This window comes from Microchirus variegatus (assembly GCF_963457635.1).
Source record: "Microchirus variegatus genome assembly, chromosome: 9".
Taxonomy (NCBI): Eukaryota; Metazoa; Chordata; class Actinopteri; order Pleuronectiformes; family Soleidae; genus Microchirus; species Microchirus variegatus.
In genome coordinates this window covers 29,122,704-29,147,260 of record NC_139810.1, presented here as the reverse complement: position 1 = coordinate 29,147,260, position 24,557 = coordinate 29,122,704, and the positions used below count along the sequence as shown (strand labels likewise).

Sequence of the window (24,557 nt, the reverse complement as noted above, 5' to 3'; positions counted from 1 at the left end):
ATAGGTCATAAATGTTTGACACCTATTTTGAAACCGTGATAAAAGTGATGAGTATGGTCATTATAGCACTCAAATATAATGGCGGCCTCATGTTTTATTTGGTAGGTGCTCTGTTGGTATTTGTTTGGAGTCAGTAGGTCACATGAAACCAACATTCAATAAAGTATAAACGAAATAAAAGACATTCAAATAACATAAGAAGTGATAAAAGCCAAATACAAAGAGGTTCCACAGTATCAAGGTCATTGACAGCTGTTGATATAAAACGAAGCAAACAGGGAGTTCGGTGTTTTATAATCGAAACGGTAAATATTATTTCATACAGTTGTGTATAAAATACACAAATAAATTCGATTTATTTAACAATTGTAAAAACAATAAGAGAAAAATAAATTTAAAAAAAACAGTAACGTGGACGAACCTGCGAATCTCCATGTTACGCCTCGCGCTGATGTCCTCGCGCTGATGTCCTCGCGCCGCCTCTCGGGTCAAAACGCGGTAATTTTAAAGTGAAGGTAGGATGAAATGTGCTGTTATCTGCTAACCTGCTCTACTGTTTCACATAATGTTTACGTTCATTTAACTTAACATGTGTTTCTACTAAACCTGGGAGCTAAAGTGAAAGACGCGGCGCCGCCGCCGCCATGTTGTTTACCGTTAATGCTAGCTTTAAAAAAAAAAAACAGAAGAAAAAAAGAACGAAGAAGTGGCAGCTAGCGAACACGGAGCTAGCCGACTTTTTCAAACAACATATGTTTGAAACACTTCGCGTAGAACTCAAGAGTAAAATGAAAATTGAGAAAATAAAACAAAACACCACCGAACACCCGACTACTGTATAATGTCAGTGTTGTGTTTGTCACAGGTGACAGCTACTGTCCGACATGTTGTTCTACACGCAACTCTTCACGTCCAAGCGAGGACCTTTAGCCAAAATCTGGTTAGCTGCGCACTGGGAACGGAAGCTCACCAAGGCTCATGTGTTTGAATGCAACTTGGAGACAACTATCAGAGACATCATTTCACCAAAGGTACGTTTAAAACGATCTGTCTAATGTTGTGTACCTGGCTATTTTTATTATTATTAGTAGTAGTAGTAGTAGTAGTATTAATAACAACAACAACAATATATTATTATAATAATAGAAAACCCCAAAATACAAATAAAGAAAGTGGGGTACAAACACATTCCTCTGTGGTTCATATCTACAATTTTTTTAAAGAAGTAAATTATACTTATTTAAAGACAATTTTTAGTTTTTGGTTCCCACAATGTATAGGGGATGTTCGGCTTCTGCATAACCCAGAGTGAACCCTAGTTTTTGGTTTGGTTCAGTTCAAACTAACCTTATATTCTCTTATGTGGAGTTAATAAAGTACATCTTATCTTTTGGAGATGAAACTGGGTTTGCGGACGTCTGGTCATCTGCTCCTCGGTGTGGTCAGGATCTACTCCAGAAAAGCCAAGTACCTGCTCGCTGACTGCAACTATGCTCTGCTTAAAATAAAAGTGTCATTCAGGCCAGGTAACACACTTTGATTTGATTTGATTTGTTTGTTTTGGGTTTTTTTGTAATGGAAATGATAAACGGTGGCACCACAGGTCAGCTCTGTGTTCACATTGGACTGGCTGAAATTATAATTATTGCTGAGTAAATGTAGAGAATTGACAGCTATGGTCAAATGGACGTGTTATCCCTTCAATGAGAAGGGATAATTCTAACAAAAATGAGAACTCCCACTGCACAGCCCAAAAAACAGCTGGGATTAATCCAGTTACATTTGGTAATTAGTGGCCTATATTACACTTGTTATACATATTACACAGAACAGCAGTCACAAACTGGGAAACATTTAATTTCACTCCTGGTAAACTCAAATTTCCTTATAGTGGGACCAAATTGTCTGAATCTGATCTTGAATCTTCTGCAACTAAAAGCCAAAATATAGCGTGGGATCCTGAAGACTTCATCTATACAGTACATTCACTCTACATTTTATTTTTCGTGTTTGTTATTTGCCTTGTTCTTCTCTCAACAAACCAGGTCAGACAGATATGCCTCAGGAGGGGCTTGAGGCAACACTAAAAACAATTACCTTGGTTGAAGATTTCACTTCTTTTGATGCCCAGCTTCCTTCCCTAAGGTACAGCTCCATCTTGTTCTTCAGCACACCTGTTGTTTTTTCCCTTTTTGCGCTGCTATGTTTAATTGCAGTTAAACAGAAGTATTCACTTCTTCAATGAAAGAAAAATCAGGGATTTATGCTGATGAGGGAAAACAGTGGCCTGCTGTTCTGCTGTGGTTACAAACAAACAGTACTCAAGTTCTCTGTTGTAATTTCATCTTTTGAATTCTGAAACGAGCATTACCCTTACTTACATTTGCATTAGCGTTACTGATTGGTTCTCTAGCCCCAATGAATGACTAGTCTGTGTTTGTCCACACCATGTTGTCTTCATACTGGCTCCAGTGACATGGATGTGGACGACCATTTTTCACTGAATCAGAGCAGATATGAGGAGATCACCCTGAAGGAGGATTTTGGAAAAACAATTCCACATGTAGCAGGCTCTGGTAAGAACCTGATTGTTTTCTCATTTGATGTGTTATTTCCATTTGCTGTTGTTATTCAGGGTTTTTTGTGTTGTGTCATTTTGTATTCAAGTTTAAGGGTGATAATATGTAAGACATTTATTATATCAAGACATAAAATTCAGATTAAAAAGCAAATTAAAAAGCAGACATACTTACACTTTCAGTCTCTGTCTGTTGCTACGTGAAATTTAACCAAATAGACAAAATATTGTAACATTGTGTAACTTCCAATATTAGCAAAATGTCTTATTTTTGAAACATCTCGTGAAAAGTTGGACAAAACAAGACATTTGAGAACATCATCTTTTCCAGGTTTGAGAAAAACTGATCAATATTTTACAGGCCAAACATGTACTCAATTATTGTGAAAATAATCTTGTAGCAGTTCTACTCTACTATTTACACACATCAGCTTTACACTGGTGAAATTCTTCATACTGTCAGCTTTTTTTAAGCTGTCAAAAGCAGAGAAATATTTTTGTCTTGAAGTATTTTTATGTGCAGCCAAAGTCTGGTGCAAATTGAATTGTACTAAGAGACACTGCTGTTTGTTCTTATGAGTAGGGGAATCCAAGCGTCACCAGAATGCAGTGCTGGATGTGAGCTTCCAGAGCTTCACTCAGGAGGAAGATGGCTTCGGTGACGAGGATAAAACATTCGACTTATTTGGTAGCTACTGAAAATGTATTATAATAATCTTCACTGTATATAACTGGAAATAATATGATACATTTCACTGTTATTGATGTCTACTCGAGCAACCCTTTGCTCAACTTTTATGTTTAACATCATTTTCACCACTTGGAGGCAGCGTAAACTCTTTGTTAACGATGTGAGCATTTTCATAAGGTGATGGGGTAAGCTATTTTTTTCAGAAGTATCAGATATCTTAGAATAAAAAATATCATAAGTTAGTGCCATTCAATATTATCTCTTTTTAGTTCTGTTTTTTGGAGCCAGTTACCTCTGGTGGGAGATAAGTGGTGCTCTCAGCTCCTAAATGTCACTGACTGCCTGCTGTTCGATGTCAGGCAGGCAGTGCTGTGTCTGCCATGGGTTTTTACTGGAGCTGGTTAATTGAAAATCGCTGCCTGCTGTCCCCAAAAATGAGTTTGGGAAAATGAAAGTTATGTGGATATATGATGCAACTTGCCTGGCATTGTAATCTGAACTCATGAATTGTACCCTGGACATGGCTCAGTTTACAAGCAAATATTGCACTTTGTCCACAGTTTGAGGACAATGTCCTGGTTTAAACTGTTGCATGTATTTGATTTGTCACAGTTTTACAGGGATCTCTTAGGCTGGTCTGGTTTGGGAGGAAACCACAAAAGAAGCCTGGCCTTCAGTTTCTCTGAAGGGCCAGTATTTATTATGGACTATTATCTTTTCAAGGATTCGGTCACTGAACTGGGACACAAAGAAATAAATAGCTTTCTCAAAAAATATTTAAACAAATAACAAGGACAACCCAGCTCCTTCTACACTCATCCACCAGTGGTGTCACACTGTATCTGTCAAAGAATACATTCACACAAAAACAATGAGAATCTTTATAATTCAAGAAAAGGTCAATCATTATCTGTTGCAATTTCCTTTTTTTGCTGCTTGAGTGACTATTTTGTTTTTAATGACTTTGCAGATTTTCTGATGAGCTCCAGTGATCCTGCTGAGCCCAACAACTTCATCCCAGAAGAGCCTCGAAATGAAGATCTAGAGCCCTCACTGCACGATCACCAACACGGTTATTTAATACATCAGCGTTATTTACAGTCCATCCTGTCATGATGGTTTGGTTTGACGATATAGCAGCACCACGGGATAATGCTGTCATTAGAGTACAGTCTCAAAGACACAATCAACTGAAATTAGACTGTATGTTTTCCAGATGCTGACAGAAGAGAAGCAGTGGAGGCAGCAACACCGTCAGTGAATGAAACTACCCTGCTCGACAATGTGGAAGACGCCTTTGCCCTTGAACCTGTGCCCATCACTTGTAGGCACAAGCAAACACCCCACACACTCTGGTTCTTTTAAGTCATGTGTATTTTAATGCGGCGAGATGTCGAGGTGCTCTCAGAAGTGCTCGCAGTGACGCTCTGAGACGACCCTCGTGCACAGGGTTTATAAATCTAACAAATATTATGCTAAAATTTCCTTTTACTCTTTACCTTTTAGCAAAGAAAGAGAAGAGGAAGGCAAAAAGGAAACGTCGATTAGTTGTGGACCTGACGAAAGAGTTGACCAACGAATTTATCAGAGAGCAGCTAACTGATTATTCAGACCTGCTCACCGCCATGGACATGGCGCCACCAACTGTGCAGCTCATGCAATGGAAGGATTGCGGTGGTGCAGACAAACTTTTTGCTCAGCCATGCTCCCGTGTACCAACTCCACAGATAAATGAGGTCAAAAGATCTCACTGCAATTTGGCATATTATTATTTTATCATGTCTGTAATAAAGTCAAAATAACTCTGGTTGCTGTTAAATCTCGTTTTGCCTTTTCAGCTCTTTGCTAAGAGTGTCTTCAATGTGAAATATTTTGGTGGTTGTGATGAGGTCGAGGAGTTACGCCAGGACCGAGAAGAAGGTAGAAACTTAAAGTCAAAGCAGTTTGTTTGTTCTCTCGCCCTCGTCTGCCTGTTGTTTCACACTGTCTGAATTACGTCTGCTAAAGTTCAGGAGGATGTGACCACGTCCACCAGAGACGACTTCAGTGTCATGGATTCAACAGGCAACACTGAAAACACACACTACACTGAGATTTCGGCTTTGGATGAAATTAACAACAACCAGGACCCTAATGAGTCAGCATTCCAACAAGTAAGTATCTGAATAACTGTAGTACAAATATATATTTTTAAACCTTTTATCACCTTTAGTTTACAAACCCACTTGAACCTTTGTTTAACAGCCAAAGGGACAAAGTAAAGTAATGTAAAATTGATGCTTGCAACACAAGCCTTTCTTTCAATTTCACTTTTTATATGATTGCCCATTCTTTCAGTAGTTATTCAGGAGTCTGTGGTCAATTCTTCTATTTATGATGCAACACACATTTCTAATAAGAGAGAGATGAAGACTGCAGCCAGGCCAGTCAAGCACACACACACACAGTTTACAAAGTAACAGAATCAGGCCTGGTATTGATCTGCTGAAATAGCCATGGAGTTCCTGGTAAAGGACATGGTTGGTCTTTATGAGGGCATATGTCCTCCCAAAATGTCAATATCAACATTTGCATCAACGGTACTTGCAGATCACCTATGTTGTGGGCACTGATGTTCCCCCTTACCATCACAAATGCTGGTGTTGTTTTTTTACACCCTTCCATAATTAGTCTGGACGGTCTTTTTCATCTACAAGCTGAAACATGGACTAATCTGACGATAGAAGACGCTTCCATTTTCTTTTTTTAGTCACTTCCCCAAAGACCTCAGCTCACTCCTAACAGTTTTAGGTTGCGTTTCTTGATACCAGCAGACTGTGGAAGTGACGATGATTTTCCAAAGTGCTCCTGAGCCCATGTGGCTATGTCAATCACAGTAGAATAAAGATTTCTCATAAGATTCCACCTGAGGGCTTGATGTACACGCACATTGAGCGGCGGTTTCCAACTCTGGCCTTTACACACTAAGATTTCGCAATTCCCTGAATCTTTTCACAATTTAATGTACTGAGTAGATGATGAAAGACCTCAATTCTTTGCAATCTTGCACTGACAAACATTGTCTTCCAACTGACTGACAGTTCTCTCGCAAAGTTTGGCACAAATTGGTGAACCAAGACGGTCTTGATACCTTCACCTGTTACTTAGACAATCCTCACCTAAATCTTGTTATTTGTATTATGAAACACATTAGGGGTGGGAATCACACAATACAAAATGGTCCATAATGCCAATAATATCACAATACAACAATTCTGTGATAATCAATATTTTTGCAAGACAATGATACAGCGATACATCACAATATCTGTGAAAAGTTAAAAGTGCAGGATCTGTCTATTTATTCACAACATAGAGAACAAAGTGCATAAAGTCCATGTATTGGTCGTGGATAAACTCCCTCTACTTTGGCCAGGTAACTTCTGCCCAGGTTTCCCTTATTCATTTGAGCAGCGCCACTGCAAGGAGACATTGAGTAACGACGCCCGGCAAGTGAAACTGTCAGGGACTGTTTACTTTCAAGCCTCTCAATTTGTTCATTAAAAATATCGACATTTGCCATATCGATTATCGTATTGCACAAGTAAGGAAGAGGATAGATCACCAAATCAATAGTTTGACCTACCGCTATGTCGCATTCTAATTTATTTATTTTGAAAGTATCCCAACTTCTCAAGAAGTTTGACTTTCTATCATTTATGCTGTGTGTTTATCAGGATGAGGACAGGTCAGAATGTACTTGTCCAAAACTTCCTTCAGAGGACTCCATGTTTGTCCATCCATCTCGCCTGGAGCAGGAGACTCCATCAACAACTCTGCACACTCAGGTGATGGGAATTGTTCTGTGTTCGATTCCAAGTCTCACTGGTCTTTTCTTCAGGGTGAAAGTGAATTAATATTAGATGGTTATCTGTGTAAATGGACAGCACTGTATCAGAACTTGACAGATGGCAGCCGTTAATTTCACATGCTGTTTGGAGATGTGCCCAGCATCCCTGAGTGAATTCTGGTCCATTTTTTTGTAACCTGCAGTCTATGCTGGACAGCCAGGACTTCGGGGAGAGGAGTATAACCATGCGAACACAAAAGCTCCTGAACAGTCTGAAAGTAAGAAGCTAAAAATAAATTCACAATAACACCAGCTAAGCTCACACTGCATGTCCACAACACAGGACTGTCATTAGCTAGAGCCCATGCTCTCTTTGAAGGACAGATAAAAATCAGTATCCACAGTAGAATGAGTAAGATGAGAAGTGTTCAGTGGGATGAGGGATAATTCAATTCTTGCGTGTGATTGTGTCAGACCAACAGTGACGCCACATTCAGTGTGAAGGCACTCTGTGCAGGGAGCACGCGCTTCCAGGCTGCAAACACTTTCTTCTGTCTGCTCGTCCTGAAAAAACAACAAGCCCTGCACCTCCATCAGAGCGCCCCCTATGAGGACATCGTCGTCACACCGGGACCCAAGTTCTACGATTAGTAAACTCACAATTCACAAATTACAGTTCTGGTTCTACCGAGTCTGAATCACAGTGGTTTGGCAGGTTAATATGCACAAAATAAATCAATAAATACATTCATATTAATAATATTAATAATCTCCCCTGTTAAAACACAACTACATCATATGTTTGATGTGTTTTTACCGGGGTATTCTAACTCTCTATCCTAATTAGTTGGGCAAACATGCAGAAAACCTGAGTCTCATGAAGGCTGCACATATTTCTGTGCTTGTTCTTGGCACTTTTTCATTTGTGAGAAATGGGGAGGTTATCAACGCTTGTTAGTCCTTTGACTTTGTACGATTCCTGACAGCAGGTTCCTCTGCTCTGAATTTTCCAGGTGATAATCTCAAAAATGATTTAAAAGTATTTATATTTTAATTGTTGTTTTATATTTGCAACACCTCGTGTTATGCAGCCATTCTTGGAGGTATTTTAGGACTGCACTTTCTTGTGTGCTCAGTAAGTGTTACATTTCTATCAATTCCTATGTATTTGTTCCTAAAATAACAGAAAAATCAGACAGTCAGGCTTTACCTCCTGTAAGTAAGATCTGTTCTGAGCTGTTGAAAATAAATGGTTTTAAAATGCAGGTTTTACTTTGACTCATGTCCATCTGTTCATCTTTGTTAAGCATCTATTTCAAGAAGTAAAACACATATTTGGTTACGTAAGTATGATTGAATTTTTTCTGTATTTGTTTTTACTGCAAGCGCAATTTGACATTGAGGCTTGACATACATAATATAATATTAGAAAATTGAGTAATCATTTTCATGGTAACAAACCATGTCACTCACCCGGATGTCACTCTCTCCTTTTTCTTTTCTTTCAGTTTCACATCAGATTCATCACAGAATCCTTCACAGAACGCTCACTGTGACCCTCATCCACACATTCATGACTTTCCACCTGGACTGCTGGAACACACCTGTTCACTAAGGCATCAACCACAAGATTCATTATCTCCCACTATTCCTTTTATATTGTGTCCATTTGTTTCCCTTCCAGGCTCGTGTGAAGTTTCCGTGACTGGAGTATCTTTCATGGGGAAGATAAAGATGTCGGGATAGTCCAGGTCTGGAGTAATGTCCTCTCCAGCTGCTTCCAAACAAAAGAAAGCACCCCAGGGGCATTTTAAAGATCCAATAAATTTAAAGTTTTGTGACATATCCGGTTAATTTCCCTGGAATTGAGGTGCACGGTTATCTCTGACAGGTTAGATCCAGCACTGGTCCCATTTATTTTTGCTGTATCTTAGGCTTTGTTTACCCTGCAGTCCAAGTCAGATTTCTAAGCATATCCAGATTGTATCGAGCTTGGCAGTCTGGAGAGCCAAAAAAAAGCCAAAGCTGATTCAAACCACATATGGAGGTGGGGTTTTTTTTTTCAGAGTTTTACATATGCCTTTCAATCTGAACGTCTCGGTTGATCAGATAGGATTTCAGAGTGTCTTCTCGTATCCATCAGGTAGTGTCTCCGTCGTGGCATCGGAAGTGATACGTATCCACTTAAGTCAATGTGTCAGCTTCCAACTCTGACTCCATTTGCATCATGTACTGGCTCCACTGTTGCTCCATCAGAAAGTATGCAAGTGTTCTGGTTTTTGCCGTATGACCACTTCAATTCAGCAGAATTCAGCACGAGCAGGACCAGAAGTCAAACACCGATGCAACATTAAGCATCCCGGACAGTAACAGGCTGTCATCCATTTTGTTTATTTTCTTTAGGCTACTTCCAGGGCGTGATCTGTAACTATACATGTAGAAATCCACACAAGACTAGACTATTCCTGCACACACACAGATTGGATCTACTCACTTGCGATCTATAATGTAAACAGTTGGTCAAGAAGTTCAGATTCTGATGGGATAATGCTAAACAAATCCGGGAAGATTTGGGCTGCAGTCTAAACAAGGCCTGAGGCTGCCAACATGGCGGCTCAAAGAAAAAGTCATTTGACATCCGGAGCTCTATGAATATTACACAACGGACCTTTTAAGGAATCGCATGAATGAATTCTGAAATTGGGCCCATGTTTCAGCATCTTGTGAAAACAAACTTTTCTCTGGCTGCTGGGTGTTCATTGACCTTAGACTGTGTACATTCATCCATCCATACTCACAGACACATCACCCTGGTTAGTGTCAGAGCTGCATTCATGGGGCTTTTTTGTTGTTGCCTGTCAGACAAGACAATTCAATCTAACAATAACTTCTCATTTGCGGTTTAGCTCCTGCTCAAAATGAAGCGCTCCCTCCGTGCACTGTCACTTTAAGAAGCAGCGACGCAGCAAACGCAGTTGCCTCATTTCGTCTCCGGGCTCCACGGCTGCAGGATGTTCTCTCAGCAGCAGCAGCAGCATCTTCTCTTCCTGCGTCCACCATGAACCAAGGCGGCTTTCCTACGACGCACAACTTCCTCCTGCAGAAATGGTAGAGTTGGTTGTGGCAGTAAATGCAGCGGGCGCCGTCTTTGTATCTGTGTCTTTGTGCGTCCCACAGACTCAGAGAGACCCGGTGATGTTGTTCTTGTATGTAGGACAAACAGCTGTGACTTCATTGACGTGTGCGTTGTCTTGCGTGTGTTTGGAGACACAGTTGTAGTCATTTGGACACGCGAACCGCAGTCATGTCTGCGTATCTGACAATTAATGAAGGCGTCATCATTATCATCACCATCATTATCATGATGAGGTTTGTTCATTGCATCCTCACACGTACTGAACAGCATCAGTGACATCCCCCAGCTGAGAGTCCACGATTAAACGCTCCTTTACGCACAGTTTCTTCCACCTGCGCTGATCCCAGCACTTACGTAAGATGATTGCGTATTTCTCACCAATAACACTCCTTGTTGCCACTTGTTGCGCAGCAGCCAGATGAGCGGAAGCTGGGATTTCCTGTCTCATTGTCCTAGAATTTAAATATAGGACCAAAAAAAAAAATGCTGAGGTCCTGCAGCCACTCCAGAGTTTGATCATTATGACCTATATTTAAGGAGTAGATCCTTAGTTTCTTTAAGTTATAGTCAGTTAAACTCAAATGTATTTGTTTGGTGTGCATTTGTAAAACCCTAATAATTGGAGCGACATTGAAATCAAAGCATTCATCATTATTTGTTTAGACACACTTTGGTATTTAGGTCAATTTATAGCAGTATTATGTTCTTGTTTTGTGTCTTTATTATCCTGTTGGATCAGCACAACATTAATGTGCCCGGGGGGTGGTGGTGTTTTGATTTCAAGAGAAATATTGCAGTATTAGTATCTTAAAGTATCGAAATTTACTTACATCCCTCTTATCTAGTGCTTTGTATGGATGTATGTAATGTATGGATGAGACAATGCCATACCCAGTATCAGTCTAAATAACTGGATCGGATATCGGAGATTAAAAAAGTGCAATCCAATACAATCCAAAAATACCATATATTCTATGCTTCACTATGTGAAAACAAATGCACAAAATGTGGCGTTAACAAATGTATAGGTCTAAAAGGACTGTAACAGACTGATATCAAGTCGTATCATGCCATATCTCGAGAATATGCAGTGCTTTTGTTCTCCAGCACAGCTGTCGAGAACAATTTAAACTTTAAAACTCCCCCTTAATAACAGCAGCTGTTGTCAAAGGAACGTTGAGCTGCTCGAGGACGACTCTCTTCTCTTCTTTGTCTCTTTGTCCATGTCGAGTGCGGCGGAGAGGATCCAAAACCCAAAGAGTAGTGAAGAGGCTGAAACGCACTCGTCGCTCAGCGTAGGTGTTGCTGCCGATAATCTCAGAAAGTTTTTCCTCATTGTGAGAGAAAGACACCCGGCCACTTCTCCTGCAGAACCACATACAGCACCACTCGACTCCTCTATTAACAGTAATGGACAAATCTTGACTCACTGCAGAGATGTTCTAACCTCTGTGACCCCCTCGCTTGCCACTGTGTGTCCACTTGTCTTTGTTTTCACCCTGTGACACCAGTCACTGTGGGGATTTATCATGTTCATCTGCAGACATGAAGGACACAGCTGCACTGACTGTGAACTCCTCCCCCCTTTGTGTCAGCAGAGAAATGAGGCTTTAGCTGCTGCTGTCACTGACTTACAGTGCAGTACATCATGAGCACACAGTAGACGGCCTATGTGAAGGGAAATCATTCTGATGTAGATTCACTGAGGAATGAGGACGATGAATTTCTGAATTTTTTTCTGTCTCTTACAGTTTGGCTGTGAGGGCTCCCAGCATCCTTCTCTAGAGACATCCGTGGACTAGTTGGACAGTCCTTTGCACACCAATGTCCCTCACTCCGAGTCGAAAGTCCTCCTCAGGTCAGCGCAGGTACTGTTGCTTCCATGTCACACCTCTCTCTTTGTGATCCTCGGGTCCAATCACAGACACAATATTCAGAGGTAGACAGTCATGACGTCAGTGAGCAGTTGAATAAAGTGCGGGGATTCCAGATTCAGTCACAGCAGACGTATCCAGGACGCTTTTAATGCTACATGTTAATGTTTTACTTGTCTTGTGATCAGATCACTGAGGCCAGATGTTAATCTCCAGGTCTGAACGGGCCCCAAGTGTTATATTTAGTAAAACATTTACCATTTGCTCCTCCCTTTTCTGTATTAAGGCGTTCAGTGGGCACTGGTGGTGGCAGCGGGCGATATTCCAATGACGCATCCAGTACTTACACTTACCCTGGTCGGAGCAGGGTACCAGAGGAAAGCGTCGCAGCGCGTACATATCCCAGTACTCCGAGGTAGCGCAAATATGAATCATACAACATCACCTCTTCTCTTGCCAACTAGTGCTGATACTAGACACTCTGTTCTTGATAATGTCGCCATTCATTAATCCATTTCTCAGCCGCACTCCCAGTCCACTGTTCCCACATGTGATTATACAAAGCACTTCAGTGTAAATGGTCTCTTTATGCGAGTGCATGCGTGTGTGTGTGTGTTTACTCAGGCGTCAGGCAAAGCACACAGCCTGCAGTGACAACCATGGGATCAGGCCTCCCAACCCAGAGCAGTACCTCACACCTCTGCAGCAGAAGGAGGTGTGTATACGACATCTGCGAGCCAGGCTGAGGGAGAACGTGGAGAGATTACAGCACAGGTACAACTAGAACGACCAATGATTGAGATTGAGAAAGTTCTGCTTTTATGAAGCGTTTATGACTCACTGAAATCTGCCAGTGGGGACACGAGGAAAAACGACATTTTATCCATTTAACAAAAAGCTCACCTAATAAAGATGTCTTAAGAATATGTTTGCAGCTTTATCTCAGTGATAAGACACCTGTAACCTCCTCACGTTTGTGTCACCCGAGTGAATCCGATCAAAGGATTTCAAACGCCACGTTTGTCACAAAATCAACAATTCCTGTGTGCTGTGATTTAAAAAAAATCCTTGATTTTGGTGCAGGAGTGGGCGTTTTTTGAAAAGGTTGAGATAAAGCAGTACACATTCTTCAGAGGTCATTGACTTGAGTAGGCATTGATTTTTATTACATAAGTATTTTTCCTTGTGTCCCATCTGGCAGCCATGATTGTGCATGGCAAAGTCAACTGTCCTATAAAACTTTGTTTCAGGCTTCTTGTGTTGTTTTTAAAAGAGAACAAGGCCGCCATTCAATTATTCTTTGTTCTCTGTTAGGGACTGTGAAATAGACGAGTTGAGGGGCCAACTTTACAGGATGCAGGAAGACTGGATAGAAGAGGAATGCCACCGCGTGGAGGCCCAGTTGGCTCTTAAAGAGGCCCGCAAGGAGATTCAGCACCTCCAGGAAGTGGTAGAGTCAGTGAGGTCCAACCTCGGCGTCCGTGAACAGGACCACCATGACCACAAGCCATACTCAGGGTTGCAGGGAGCTCAGCCAGGGGGCAGGTCTCGCTCCTGTGGCTGTTCCCCTGCTGGGACTTTGAGCCGCAGCGCTACTCGCACGCGACTCAGCAGCGAGGCTTTGCAGCTGGAGCGAGGCGCCAACGCTCCCGAGGCGAGCGGTTCGTGTCGCCCCGCGGGGCAAAGCCACCTGCTCCTGGAGGCGGCCCTCCTGCCAGAGCAGCTGCCACCGCAGAGCCACACCAGGGTCCCCCCTACTGTACCACGCTCTTCCACCTATGAGCGGCTGTGCAGCGGAGGGACCGTGTTGCCGGTCTCACACTCCTGCCACAGTCTCAATAGCAGCTGCAGGTGCAGTGGACACTCATACGTCCCCCATCATCACGTGTTCCTGCACTTACCTCAGGAGGAGGTCCCAGTAACAGCTGCCCCCATTACTGATCCTATCCCAACCCCTGCTCCTGCTGTGAAGAAAAAGCCAGATGTTTTCTCTCAAGCCTGCAGCCCCACAATGACCTGGCTGTGTGAGGAGAGTGAAACCAAGGAGCTGAGTGTCATCTCTTTACCCTCCGTAGCCGTCACTCCCTCAGAGCCACATCTGTTTCCATCGTCTTTACCCCCTGCGTCGTCCTTCGTGCATTCAGACAGCTTAGAGGCGCTACTGTCTGACAGAGCAGCAGCAGAGCCCCACACCTGCCAACCCCACGCTACAGCTCCACTGCCTGTGAGGCAGGAGGCCACAGCGCTGGAGATGGAGGAGGACGGTGAGGAGGAAGCTGAAGACGAGTATGCCCCTGAGCTGTGCCACTGGAGCCGCTACTTCCTCGTAGATCTGTTGGCGTTGGCGGCGCCCGTGGTCCCGACCATGGCGTGGCTGTGTCGAGGGGCGCAGCGGGACGTCATGCCCGTGTGTCACATTGGGTCGCTGCTGAGAGGCTGCTGCGCTGTGGCGCTGCACACGCTTCGCCGTCAGGGCGCGGGCAGAGGACATAGACCGACCAACATGAACGGAACCACAACATGACACTTTGTGCTCCCTCTGAGGTTAACGGTCCAGTGTGTAACAGTTAAGAGTTTATCGCACCCTCACTATTCACATCGTTCATTCATCGTCTACCACTTTATCCTCCACGTGAGGGTTGCGTGTCGTTGGAGCTAATCCCAGCTGACGCAGGGTAAAAGGCGGGCTACAATCTGGAGAGGTCACCAAGCTAACGCAGGGCCAACATACAGAGATGAACAAGTGGCTCTCACATGGTGTTCGATTAACCTCTGCATGATTTTGGGCTGCGGGAGGAAACTGTACTCGGAGAAAACCCATGCACACATGAGGAGAAAGTCGCACATGAAAAGGCCTTTAGAATATGCCTTTCATATGTAAGGGCCTTTCTGTATGGATGCCATGTTTATAATGTGTTACAGATGTAGTCTGAAGTCTCTGAGTTCCACCATTTAACTTCCGATGTAAACAGAAAGCACCATTATACTGCCAAATTGAAATTAACCAGCCAAATGCAGCGATGCACGATATTGGACTTTTTAGGCCAACTACACAGACCAATTTAGAAAAACATCCTTTAATGTATGCATAAGCCACCATAGTTTTCTTGAAGCCTAAGGGAAAGTGAAAAGTGAGCAGACGTGTTTCACCATGTCACTAATTCTTACACACTGGACTTTAAAGATCACAACTCTGACCTCTTGCCATTGCCATGTGTTGGACGTCCATGCAAAAGACTTTTACTTTTAGATTTTTAGGGTTTTAGATTTAGCTTATACGCTCTTTGCGTTACTTAAATGAGTATGCGATCATGCCTTGCCTTAGACAACTAGTTGCACATTATAGAAAACATATGCATTACCAAAATCTACTGAACCTCCTGCTACTGCCTGCTCTTTACATGGGTGTTTTCTTTATTGCAATTTGCATGTGACCCAAATTTGTTTGGATTATTTTTGCTTGAATAAAAGAAAAAAACTAAGCCCCAATCTGGATTCATCTGCTGGGAAAAGAAATAAGAAGTGAAATGGTCTGAAGTTGAATGCTTCTCGATCTATTGTCATTAGCGGGGAATTCAGTAACATATTTGACTGATTATTGCATAAAGTTAGTAAAGTAACAGAGACACTAGATAGAACCAGTTGTAATCCTATCCTGTTGTACATCCACTCATGAAAATGCATATGTATGTTTCAGGAAGGTTGAGCACGTGCATCCAATCGAGTGCTCAGGTGCAGAACAGACACATCATTGATCATTTGACTATGAAAATTAAAAAAAATGCTGGAGTTTAAAACTGTACGGACCTGGTTTCTTTACTCCTGTTCACACTGAACATAAACACTGTCTTACCCGACTTCTGATTTCTAGGCTGTAGCTTTATTTCTAGTAAGTAAGTCATTCTTAGTGTGAGTGAAGGTCACCGTCATAGCGCTGCATTGCAATTTATATGACAGTATAACCGCGGCTGAATGTGTTCCATCCAATCGGTGTTCTTCAGCACACAGCCCCGCCCCCTCTAGAGCTCCTGGTAATCTAAAAAATCTAGAGAAGGAAAGGTTTTCATCGGGTATTTCAGTGGAAGGTTTTTCAAAATCCTGGGTAACTTGCGGTGGAGAGGGGACTAAATTAACAAGATCACAGATTTACAAGCGGCATAGGTTGAAATGAAACTACAATTACATACAATATGCATGTAGTCTCCAGTAACATTTTTTACAAGCAATGGCCATTTGTGCTCATTTAAAACTAAACTCTTATATAAAGTGGATTTTCTGCTTTGATCAGCACATTTTTCCTTTATAGTGATTTTGCATGTACAGTATGTACATAAGTCTTCAGGGCATCACCAGCTGTGTTGCTATGTGTAGAATTCTGTGAACACTGGCATTTGGGTTGCAATGATGTGATTAAAAACAGGTCTCCTATATTAGCAAACGTTACATATCACGCATTGTGTGTCTATAACACAAGCTCAAGCAATGTCCTGAATAAACCTGGTATAATGGAGCATTTTCACAACAAACTTTCTACATTAAATAGTAGAGAAAACATGGCTAGGTTCACACACTAATTACTAAATGTGTTATTTTTAACAACCAGTCTAAAGACTTCTGCACAGCTACTGTGCTTGACTTCAGTATTAATGCACAAGACAATCACAAAATGCCCTTGATATTTCCTGTCATATGGGGAAAGTAAAACAAAATCACATTTTCATACATCTCTGTTGTCGATTGAATTGAAAGACCTATTTTAAAAAGGGAATATGTTGAGGTTATACACCGAGATATTAATCATCCAAGCAAAGGGAGAAGGAAAACAAATATAGCAGTTTGTGTTAAAAGTACTCTTTTAATGTGTTTTCGAGTAAGGAACAGACCTTTACAACATCCACAGCTTTTTACACACAACTCCTTCAAATAAAGATAACCACAAACCACCAGGATGTGCCTACAGATCTGTGCGGGAGAGCCTGCCATGCAAATGAAACAAACCTTTAACCAGAGACCAAATACGTTTTCATCCCCGCAAGATCTTCTTTTGGTTTATTTTACAAGCCATCAACAAGACAAAATAATGCCCAGATTTAAATGTTAAACAATAAAGTCACTTAACTCTTACAAATGAATGGATGCTGAAGAAAGAACCCCCCCCCCCCCCGCTCCCCCCAGAGTCCCGTGTTCTCTTAATGGCTGTAAATGTGCTTGATTCATAAAGCCTATGATACAGTGTCTCGTTTACTTTTTTTTCCCTCTAATCATTGTCAAACAGTTATCACAAAGTTCATTCATAGAAATATTATTTTGTGTCAAACAACAATTTGTTATTTTCTTTCTTTCTTTTTTTAAATTCAAGACGATTCATTACGCGCAATCAACACAATTTGAGTGTAAAAGGCCACAGAGCCTTATTCAACATCTCAGACACTCGTATCTTAAACCTGGTCCTGATGGCATAGACACATTTGCAAAAAAACACAAACAAACAGAAAAAAGACATCATCATAAAAATACAAAGCAGAATTTGACATAATACATGGGATGGGATGGCCTATGACTTATTACTGTATGGATTCTAAAAGGACAGTATGAAGGATAAACGTTTTTTTAAAGCAAGTGACAACAAAATATTCATGTAAATGTAAAAGGAGAGTGAACTAGTGAATAGGTCCTATGCAGGAATCAAGAGCAGGAATCATCTGTTTACATATTTCCTCCATGTTCCCGAGATAGGAGTCAACCTGCAGTGAAGAGAGGACCAATCTTAGTGTGGAGGTTGAGACTGAGAGACATTTGCAGAGGCTGGAGCCAGGTATGCTTTCACCAGTGGAACTCTGAACATCATCATCGCAGCTTAATCACTTAGAGCTGAATGTGACTTCCCGTTAAACGAGAACACTCGGAACGTTTCAGCGCAGAGTTAAGTCGAGGTACGGCGTTTAAGTGGACGACCCATCCTTGTCCCAGAATACAAGCACTCGTGAAGGATTTGATTTATTGAATGAAGCGTGTCCAGTTACGCTCCACTCAGAGGTGATATAATACATTTCAGCATGTTAATATTAGTATTAGGAACTGTGACTTATGTGGAAGGGTGCAAGGGTATGTGGTAAAGTACAGCGCTGTGAGAAAGACTTTTCCCTCGAGGACAATAAAGTCTAAGTCTATCTTACAGGGGACCTGTAGAGCTGCGGTAGCTGACGTCACAATTCTGCACTGCAAACGTCTGGAGTCAAAATGACACTATTTTGGCAGGAATCCATAGACGTGCGTATGCACAAAGCCAGGTGACTCGTCTTCCTCGCATTCATAAAAAGTGAAAGATGATGGACAGCTGCTTGTGCACTGGGATGATAACAACTTGTCATAGACGAGCAAAGAGGGGAAAGCATTTTACCGGATCACCAAAGACGGCAAAAAAAACTAAGAACAAGCATAGGTTTATTCCGTAGTTGAAGATATGGTAATACTGCAGGTGTGTTATAATGTCCTCTCCAGCTGCTGTTTCCATACTCTGCAGGGACATTATAATGGTCACAGTCTGTCAGGATCTGAGATGTATTGTCCAATCTGTGTGGATTAAAGTGCACAGTGAACTCTGTGACTTCTTTAAACGAACACTGGCCGCAGACACATTTCCTGCCAACACGCCGATGTAAACAAATCAAGTCGCGTGACGTCCAGAGCTCGACTGCATTAGAGACCACAGACGACTTCAGCTGTAGTGATGCGACACTATACAATATTTTCGCTTATCGGGGTTACATGCACTTGCAAGAAGTTAGTCGTGGTGAATTTCTTTTATCGCGTAGAACGTGAACGAAGAAATACGTCAATATATCACAAGAGTGACTGCAAAATCCTGACTAACTCACCAGCACACAGCATTGTGATCTATGTCTTGATGTGATCTATGTCTTGATGTGATCTATGTCTTGATGTGATCTATGGGGAGCTGCATATTTCCTCATGACTTATTTATTCATTCACCTTCACATCAATGATCTTATTAAATGTCTCTGACCACTAGAATTGGAGACACAAGGCTGCACCCGTTAAAGAAACTAATATATATATATATGTGTGTGTGTGTATACATATATATATATATACACACACACATATAGACACACGTACACATAGACACACATATACATATACATTACATGTGTATACACACATATATATATATATATATATATATATATATATATATAAATATATGTGTATATATATGTGTGTATATATATATATATATATATATATATATTTATATATATACACACATATATATACACATATATTTATATATATATATATATATATATATATGTATATACAGACAAATATATGCATATATACACACACATATATATATATATATATATATCGTAAATCACAATTATATAATCGATAATAATGGTGATAATCATGAGGTAAACTTTTAAAATAATATTTTTTAAGCTGACAGAACATAAACGTTTTATTTCCCAATGTTTTTGCCTTGGTTTGTTATTTCTGGGTCAATTCAACTTTGAGAAATTTGATATGTTACGCGTTCATTCAGACAAACACATTTACATGTACTTTGAACCGTTTTAGTTTAGTAGGACGAGCACAATACATGATTTCTAACTTGAAAAGACCCTGAGCTGTGGATAAAACAACAAGGCAGCAGCGTGAGTTCACTTCATTTAAAGACTTACCCTGAAAGTTTGAGTGGAATTGAACAAAGTGAGTGCACGAGTTTCATGCCTCCAGACTCAGCAGCTCCACGTCAAAGGTGAGAGTGGCGTTTGGCGGGATGATCCCTGGATGACCTTTGCTGCCGTAAGCAAAGTCCGGTGAGCAAATCAGCTTTGCCTGCTGACCTACGCTCATCTGTGGAGGAGAGCAGGTCACTTTTTTTTACTACTGTTGCTGCTACTGAATTAAACACTACAAACTGTGTACACCATCCATAATTTAACACGGTTTAATAATACATACAATATATACACACACACACACACTGGGGCCTCAAGTAACAGTTGTTCTCATTATTGATCCATCTGTTTTTATTTGTTCTCTCAATTATTAATGTTGTCGATATAAAAACAGTTAAGATTTCCAATTTGTATTCTCCGCATCCTAAGGAGACGTCTTCAGACAAAAATATCACACATTCTACAACAGGAAAAACATCCATCTACCAAACCAGTAAATGAGAGCTAAAAATATATATGCATAAAAAACACAAGTCATTAAAATCAGTCTGTCAACAATTAAAAACACCACACACACACACAAGTGTTTTTGCTCTTGAGATTCGACTGGAACATTCAGGAGGCTGCAGTCTGTGGTGAAGGAGGACGGCTCGTATATAATGAGGCAAATCTCCTGCAGTACAGACTGCAGCCTCCTCAATGGTACAGTCCGTTTGCTCGAGTATAATGAGGCAAAACCAAATAAAGAGGGAAAAACCTCTCTTTTTTTAATAAATACACCTGAAACAGCACCACAAACTGCCACTACTAAGTTAGATTTGGTTGTTATGTCACATTTCATTTATAAACTGCATTGGTTTAAGCTGGACTACTGTATGTAATACGCTGCATCAAAGTCTAATAATAAATGAAAAGCATCCTCCTCACCTGAGCTACTCCTTCTTCCCAACCACGGATAACCTCCTGGTGACCGATCCTAAATTTAAACGGCTTCCCACGGGACCGTGAAGAATCGAACACTTTCCCATCTGCAAGTGTGCCTGATATAAACCAAGAAGAGTCGTTAAAGGATTATAAAAGCTTCATGAAAATATTCATGTTTGAAAAGCTGGAAAATCAGAGCGCTTGTTTTATTTATTTATTTGATTACAAAAAAAAAAAACACTCAAGCCAATGAATCGACTATTGTTCAAGTGTTCTCACACTTGTAGACGTGGGAAACTTCAATGCATTATGGTCATGTTGCATTGGTCAAAGCATAAAAAAGGAAGAAATACCTCATTTCAAACTGGGATGTATGCACACAACATTACACTCCAGGAAACTGCGGCGTTTGACACTTTATCAATGCAGAGACAATTTGATATATATATATATTAGGGCTACAACTAACGATTATTTCCATAATCAATCTGTCAATTATTTTCACGATTAATCGAGTAATTGTTTGGTTTGTTTGTTTGTTTATATATGTATATATATATATATATATATATATATATATACATATATATATATATATATATATATATACATACATACATACACAGATATATGTATGTGTCATTAAATGTTGATCAGTGTTTTTTTCAAACCTGGAAATAATGATGTTCTATATTCCACAAACCATATATTATTCAGTTGCAATGATTTCTGTTTATATGGAGCAAAATAGAGAAAATAGTCACATTCAAGCTGAAAAATGTGTTTTAATGCTTTTAAAAAACAGTTTAAGACGATTAATCGAGTATTTTTTTCAGTCTTTATACATGTGTACATACACACCTACATACACTGTATAAAAAAACTTCATAAAAAATCTTTGTACAACGTTTAACTATTATTACTAATTATATTTCACGAACTACTCCTGTATTTTACTTATTTATTGTAAACTCTCACTGGATAAACAGCGACTGTATCATAAATGCAGCGTCATAAAACGAGCACATTCCCTCTAAAACGTACTCGAGTGTCTGTTTAACGGTAACGGGGAGCTAACGTTAGCCGACTAGCATCAAGGCGCTGGTTGACTTAGCGTTGGGCGGCTGTCAGCGACGACGCAGCCGTTAGCGAAGACGCTAGCCTCCTTCGCTACAAATGCCCCGAATAACGACAATAAAAACCCGTGTAAATTACAGACTGATTGATGACAGTCGCGGAGAACACACGGGAATCCCGAAGCCGAACACACCAGAAACGATGTGTAGAACACGGTATCAGACGCTAGCTGCTATGCTAACCAGCAGCAGCTACTGCCGCTTCCAGCCTCCGCTTCGTTCACACCGGAGTCCACACACACACACACACACACAGCACCGACCGTCTGTGCCGCTGCTCAAATGCACTCGCTCGGACAATGTTGACCAAGAGTAAACGCTTCCAAATCCACCCAGAAGCTCCGGTGTTATACCCCCTCACAACCCCCTCACAACCCCCCCTCAGCTTCCCCTACTCACCGACATAGTGCACCACGACGCGCTGCCCCTTCTTCGGAAATGTCCGTCCTGGAAACGAGGAGGGGAGAAAAAAAGAGGGTAAAGGAAGCGCGTGTGAAAACGAAGCAAACACTTTAAAAAAACAACAACAACGATAACGATAACGATAACCGTTGACGTGAAGAGGAAACCGTTATTCTCACCGTCGCCCGGAGTAATGGTCTCGATTTCTACTCCCATTTTCGCTCCTTCACAGTCTCCGTCCTCACAGACCACCCGACAATGCTGCGAGCGGAAGCAGGAGGCAGGGGCGGCCTGCTGCTGCTGACGGGCGGGTGGGCAGAGATGGAGGAGAGCCAACGCACAGAGTCACCGAGGAGGAGGAGGAGGAGGAGGAGGTGCTCTGTGTGTGTGTGTGTGTGTGTGTGTTTTCCTGTATATGTGCCTCTTTGTGAGGACAAAAAAAAAACCACCTTAAAAAAGCATAATGAATCATTGGGGGTGAGGACATTTTGGGAAAGTGACAGACATTTTGTCTGTTCCTCAAAACTTTAAAGGGCTTTTTTTTTTAGCTGTGGTGGTTAAGGTTAAGGTAAGTGTGACTCTGCAAGTGTTGAGTTTTAAAGGTGCATTATGTAATAAATCTAAATCATTGGTTCTCAAAGTGAGGCCCGGGGGCCAATGTCGGCCCGCAGAAACGTTTCTGGTGGCCTGCAGTGAATTACAGTTGATAGTTTTAATCCAGGAGCTACTAAGCTTGTTAAATGTTTATTGGACATTACTGGATACAGACCAATAAGTGTAAACAAACATACTGGGTATTTACCTGGTTTCTATATGGTGAATTTTAGTGTATTATTGTGTTATAAGCTGGTAATAAGCAGGTAGCTACAGCCCCCAATTACTAGCTATTTACCCAGTAAATATATGGTAACAGAAATGTGTTACTTGGTATTAACCTGTAATTAGAAGGTAAGAACAATGGCCAAAATACTGGGAAATTACCCAGTAAATTATAAAGCGTTATTATATTAACGCTTATATTACTTAACGTTAAACTGTAGAACTGCAATCTGGTCATTAAAATGATTACAAATGGGATTTATTTCAGTTTTGGCGGCCCTCAGTCCAATGTTGGGTTCTTAAATTGACCTCAGGTATCAGAACTTTGAGAACCCCTGATCTAAATCAACTGGCCATAAAATCCTCCTAATATGTCACAGAGACTCAGGAATAATGTTCATATAACAAACTGAACTCACCAACAACAACAGTACAGACAAAATATTTGCATTAAAAAATATATTTTGCAGACTGCAAATCATGTTTATGTTTTGAAATCATGTTTTGGCATGTGGCGCCACCTACCGCCGTCTACCAATCATTGCAGTCAGTAGAGTCTCAGCTGCCGAGCAACCACGGGTTGCCAGTTACGTCAGAAAACGAAACCTAAAAGACTTTGGTATTTTGAATTTGAACGTAGTAACTGTTTTTGGCCACATTCTTACATATGGCGCCTTTAAAGATCCACGTAAAAAATGTTTGAGGATTTACTTGCAATCACAATAAATAAACAATATTCTACATCTGATGGGACATGAATATGCAAAATATGATGCTAATTTGACAACAGAAGAAACAACGTGACCTACTTTATATGAGTATATAGTGCATTGATTCTCAAAGTGCGGCCCGGGGGCCAATGGAGGCCTGCAGAGAAAAAAGTCCTCATTATCACATATTATCATCATTATTGTGACTATATTGTAAAAACATCAGTGACAGTCGATCATTGAAATACTTTTTTAACAAAACACAGTATTATAAAACACACTAAATTCCACCTTTTGCCACAACAACCCAGAATTATGACAATAATTACACATTTTATAGCTCTAGAAAATGACAAGAGTCTCCCAGTTTGACCCTTAGTTAACCACTGTCCAATTAAACTTTAATGAAACTGTGTTAAATAAACAACAAACCCAGTTTGTTTGAGCAAACATAGGTGCAGAAAAGAGTGACTATTGACAAAGGAATGCAAGCAATGCTATGAATAAAACATCTTAACAAATGTTTTCTATTTATAATTTAGAAGCTATCGTAGTAAATCCCACTAAATTATAGTCATTCCAGTTCAAATACAATACAATTTTGACATGTTAAGGACAATAAGACAATGTTATTATTATTATTATACCCATGACACTTTGGACCTCATGTTTGTCCTTCTAGAGAAAAACTCATTCTCAGACACATTTCTGTGGAGTCTTTCTTTTCTTGAATGCCTGCGAACGTCGGG

At 40.8% G+C, this 24,557-nt stretch overlaps 3 protein-coding genes across 3 annotated transcripts; 2 read left to right on the top strand and 1 right to left on the bottom strand.

Annotated features, from left to right (window-relative positions):
- Positions 1 to 884: 884 nt before the first annotated feature.
- On the top strand, positions 885 to 7,749 carry rad21l1 (RAD21 cohesin complex component like 1; the record flags this gene model as incomplete). The annotated part of the gene is made up of 13 exons (XM_083895559.1): positions 885 to 1,031; positions 1,397 to 1,526; positions 2,046 to 2,145; positions 2,473 to 2,576; positions 3,162 to 3,266; positions 4,240 to 4,341; positions 4,486 to 4,593; positions 4,776 to 5,005; positions 5,108 to 5,189; positions 5,277 to 5,422; positions 6,986 to 7,096; positions 7,302 to 7,376; positions 7,573 to 7,749. 13 exons carry the CDS (start codon positions 885 to 887, stop codon positions 7,747 to 7,749), a joined length of 1,617 nt encoding a protein of 538 aa, XP_083751685.1.
- A 4,309-nt stretch (positions 7,750 to 12,058) lies between these two features.
- snpha (syntaphilin a) lies at positions 12,059 to 14,632 on the top strand (the record flags this gene model as incomplete). Its single annotated transcript, XM_083895558.1, has 4 exons — positions 12,059 to 12,102; positions 12,395 to 12,523; positions 12,733 to 12,882; positions 13,423 to 14,632. 4 exons carry the CDS (start codon positions 12,059 to 12,061, stop codon positions 14,630 to 14,632), a joined length of 1,533 nt encoding a protein of 510 aa, XP_083751684.1.
- Positions 14,633 to 17,285: 2,653 nt separating this feature from the next.
- fkbp1aa (FKBP prolyl isomerase 1Aa) lies at positions 17,286 to 22,563 on the bottom strand. The gene is made up of 5 exons (XM_083895378.1): positions 22,459 to 22,563; positions 22,277 to 22,324; positions 20,745 to 20,857; positions 19,818 to 19,992; positions 17,286 to 17,852 (listed from the first exon to the last, which is right to left on the bottom strand). Exons 1-4 carry the CDS (start codon positions 22,493 to 22,495, stop codon positions 19,861 to 19,863), a joined length of 330 nt encoding a protein of 109 aa, XP_083751504.1. The 5' UTR covers positions 22,496 to 22,563; the 3' UTR covers positions 17,286 to 17,852; positions 19,818 to 19,860.
- Positions 22,564 to 24,557: the final 1,994 nt, after the last annotated feature.

What these genes read in the sequence shown, in the direction of transcription:
- fkbp1aa (XM_083895378.1), bottom strand. Translation starts at nt 22,495, where the DNA reads ATGGGAGTAGAAATCGAGACCATTACTCCGGGCGACG. An exon ending in GACCATTACTCCGGGCGACG is followed by an intron (nt 22,325 to 22,458) that starts GTGAGAATAACG and finishes CCTCGTTTCCAG; the next exon opens with GACGGACATTTCCGAAGAAG. An exon ending in GGGAAGAAGGAGTAGCTCAG is followed by an intron (nt 19,993 to 20,744) that starts GTGAGGAGGATG and finishes TCTCCTCCACAG; the next exon opens with ATGAGCGTAGGTCAGCAGGC.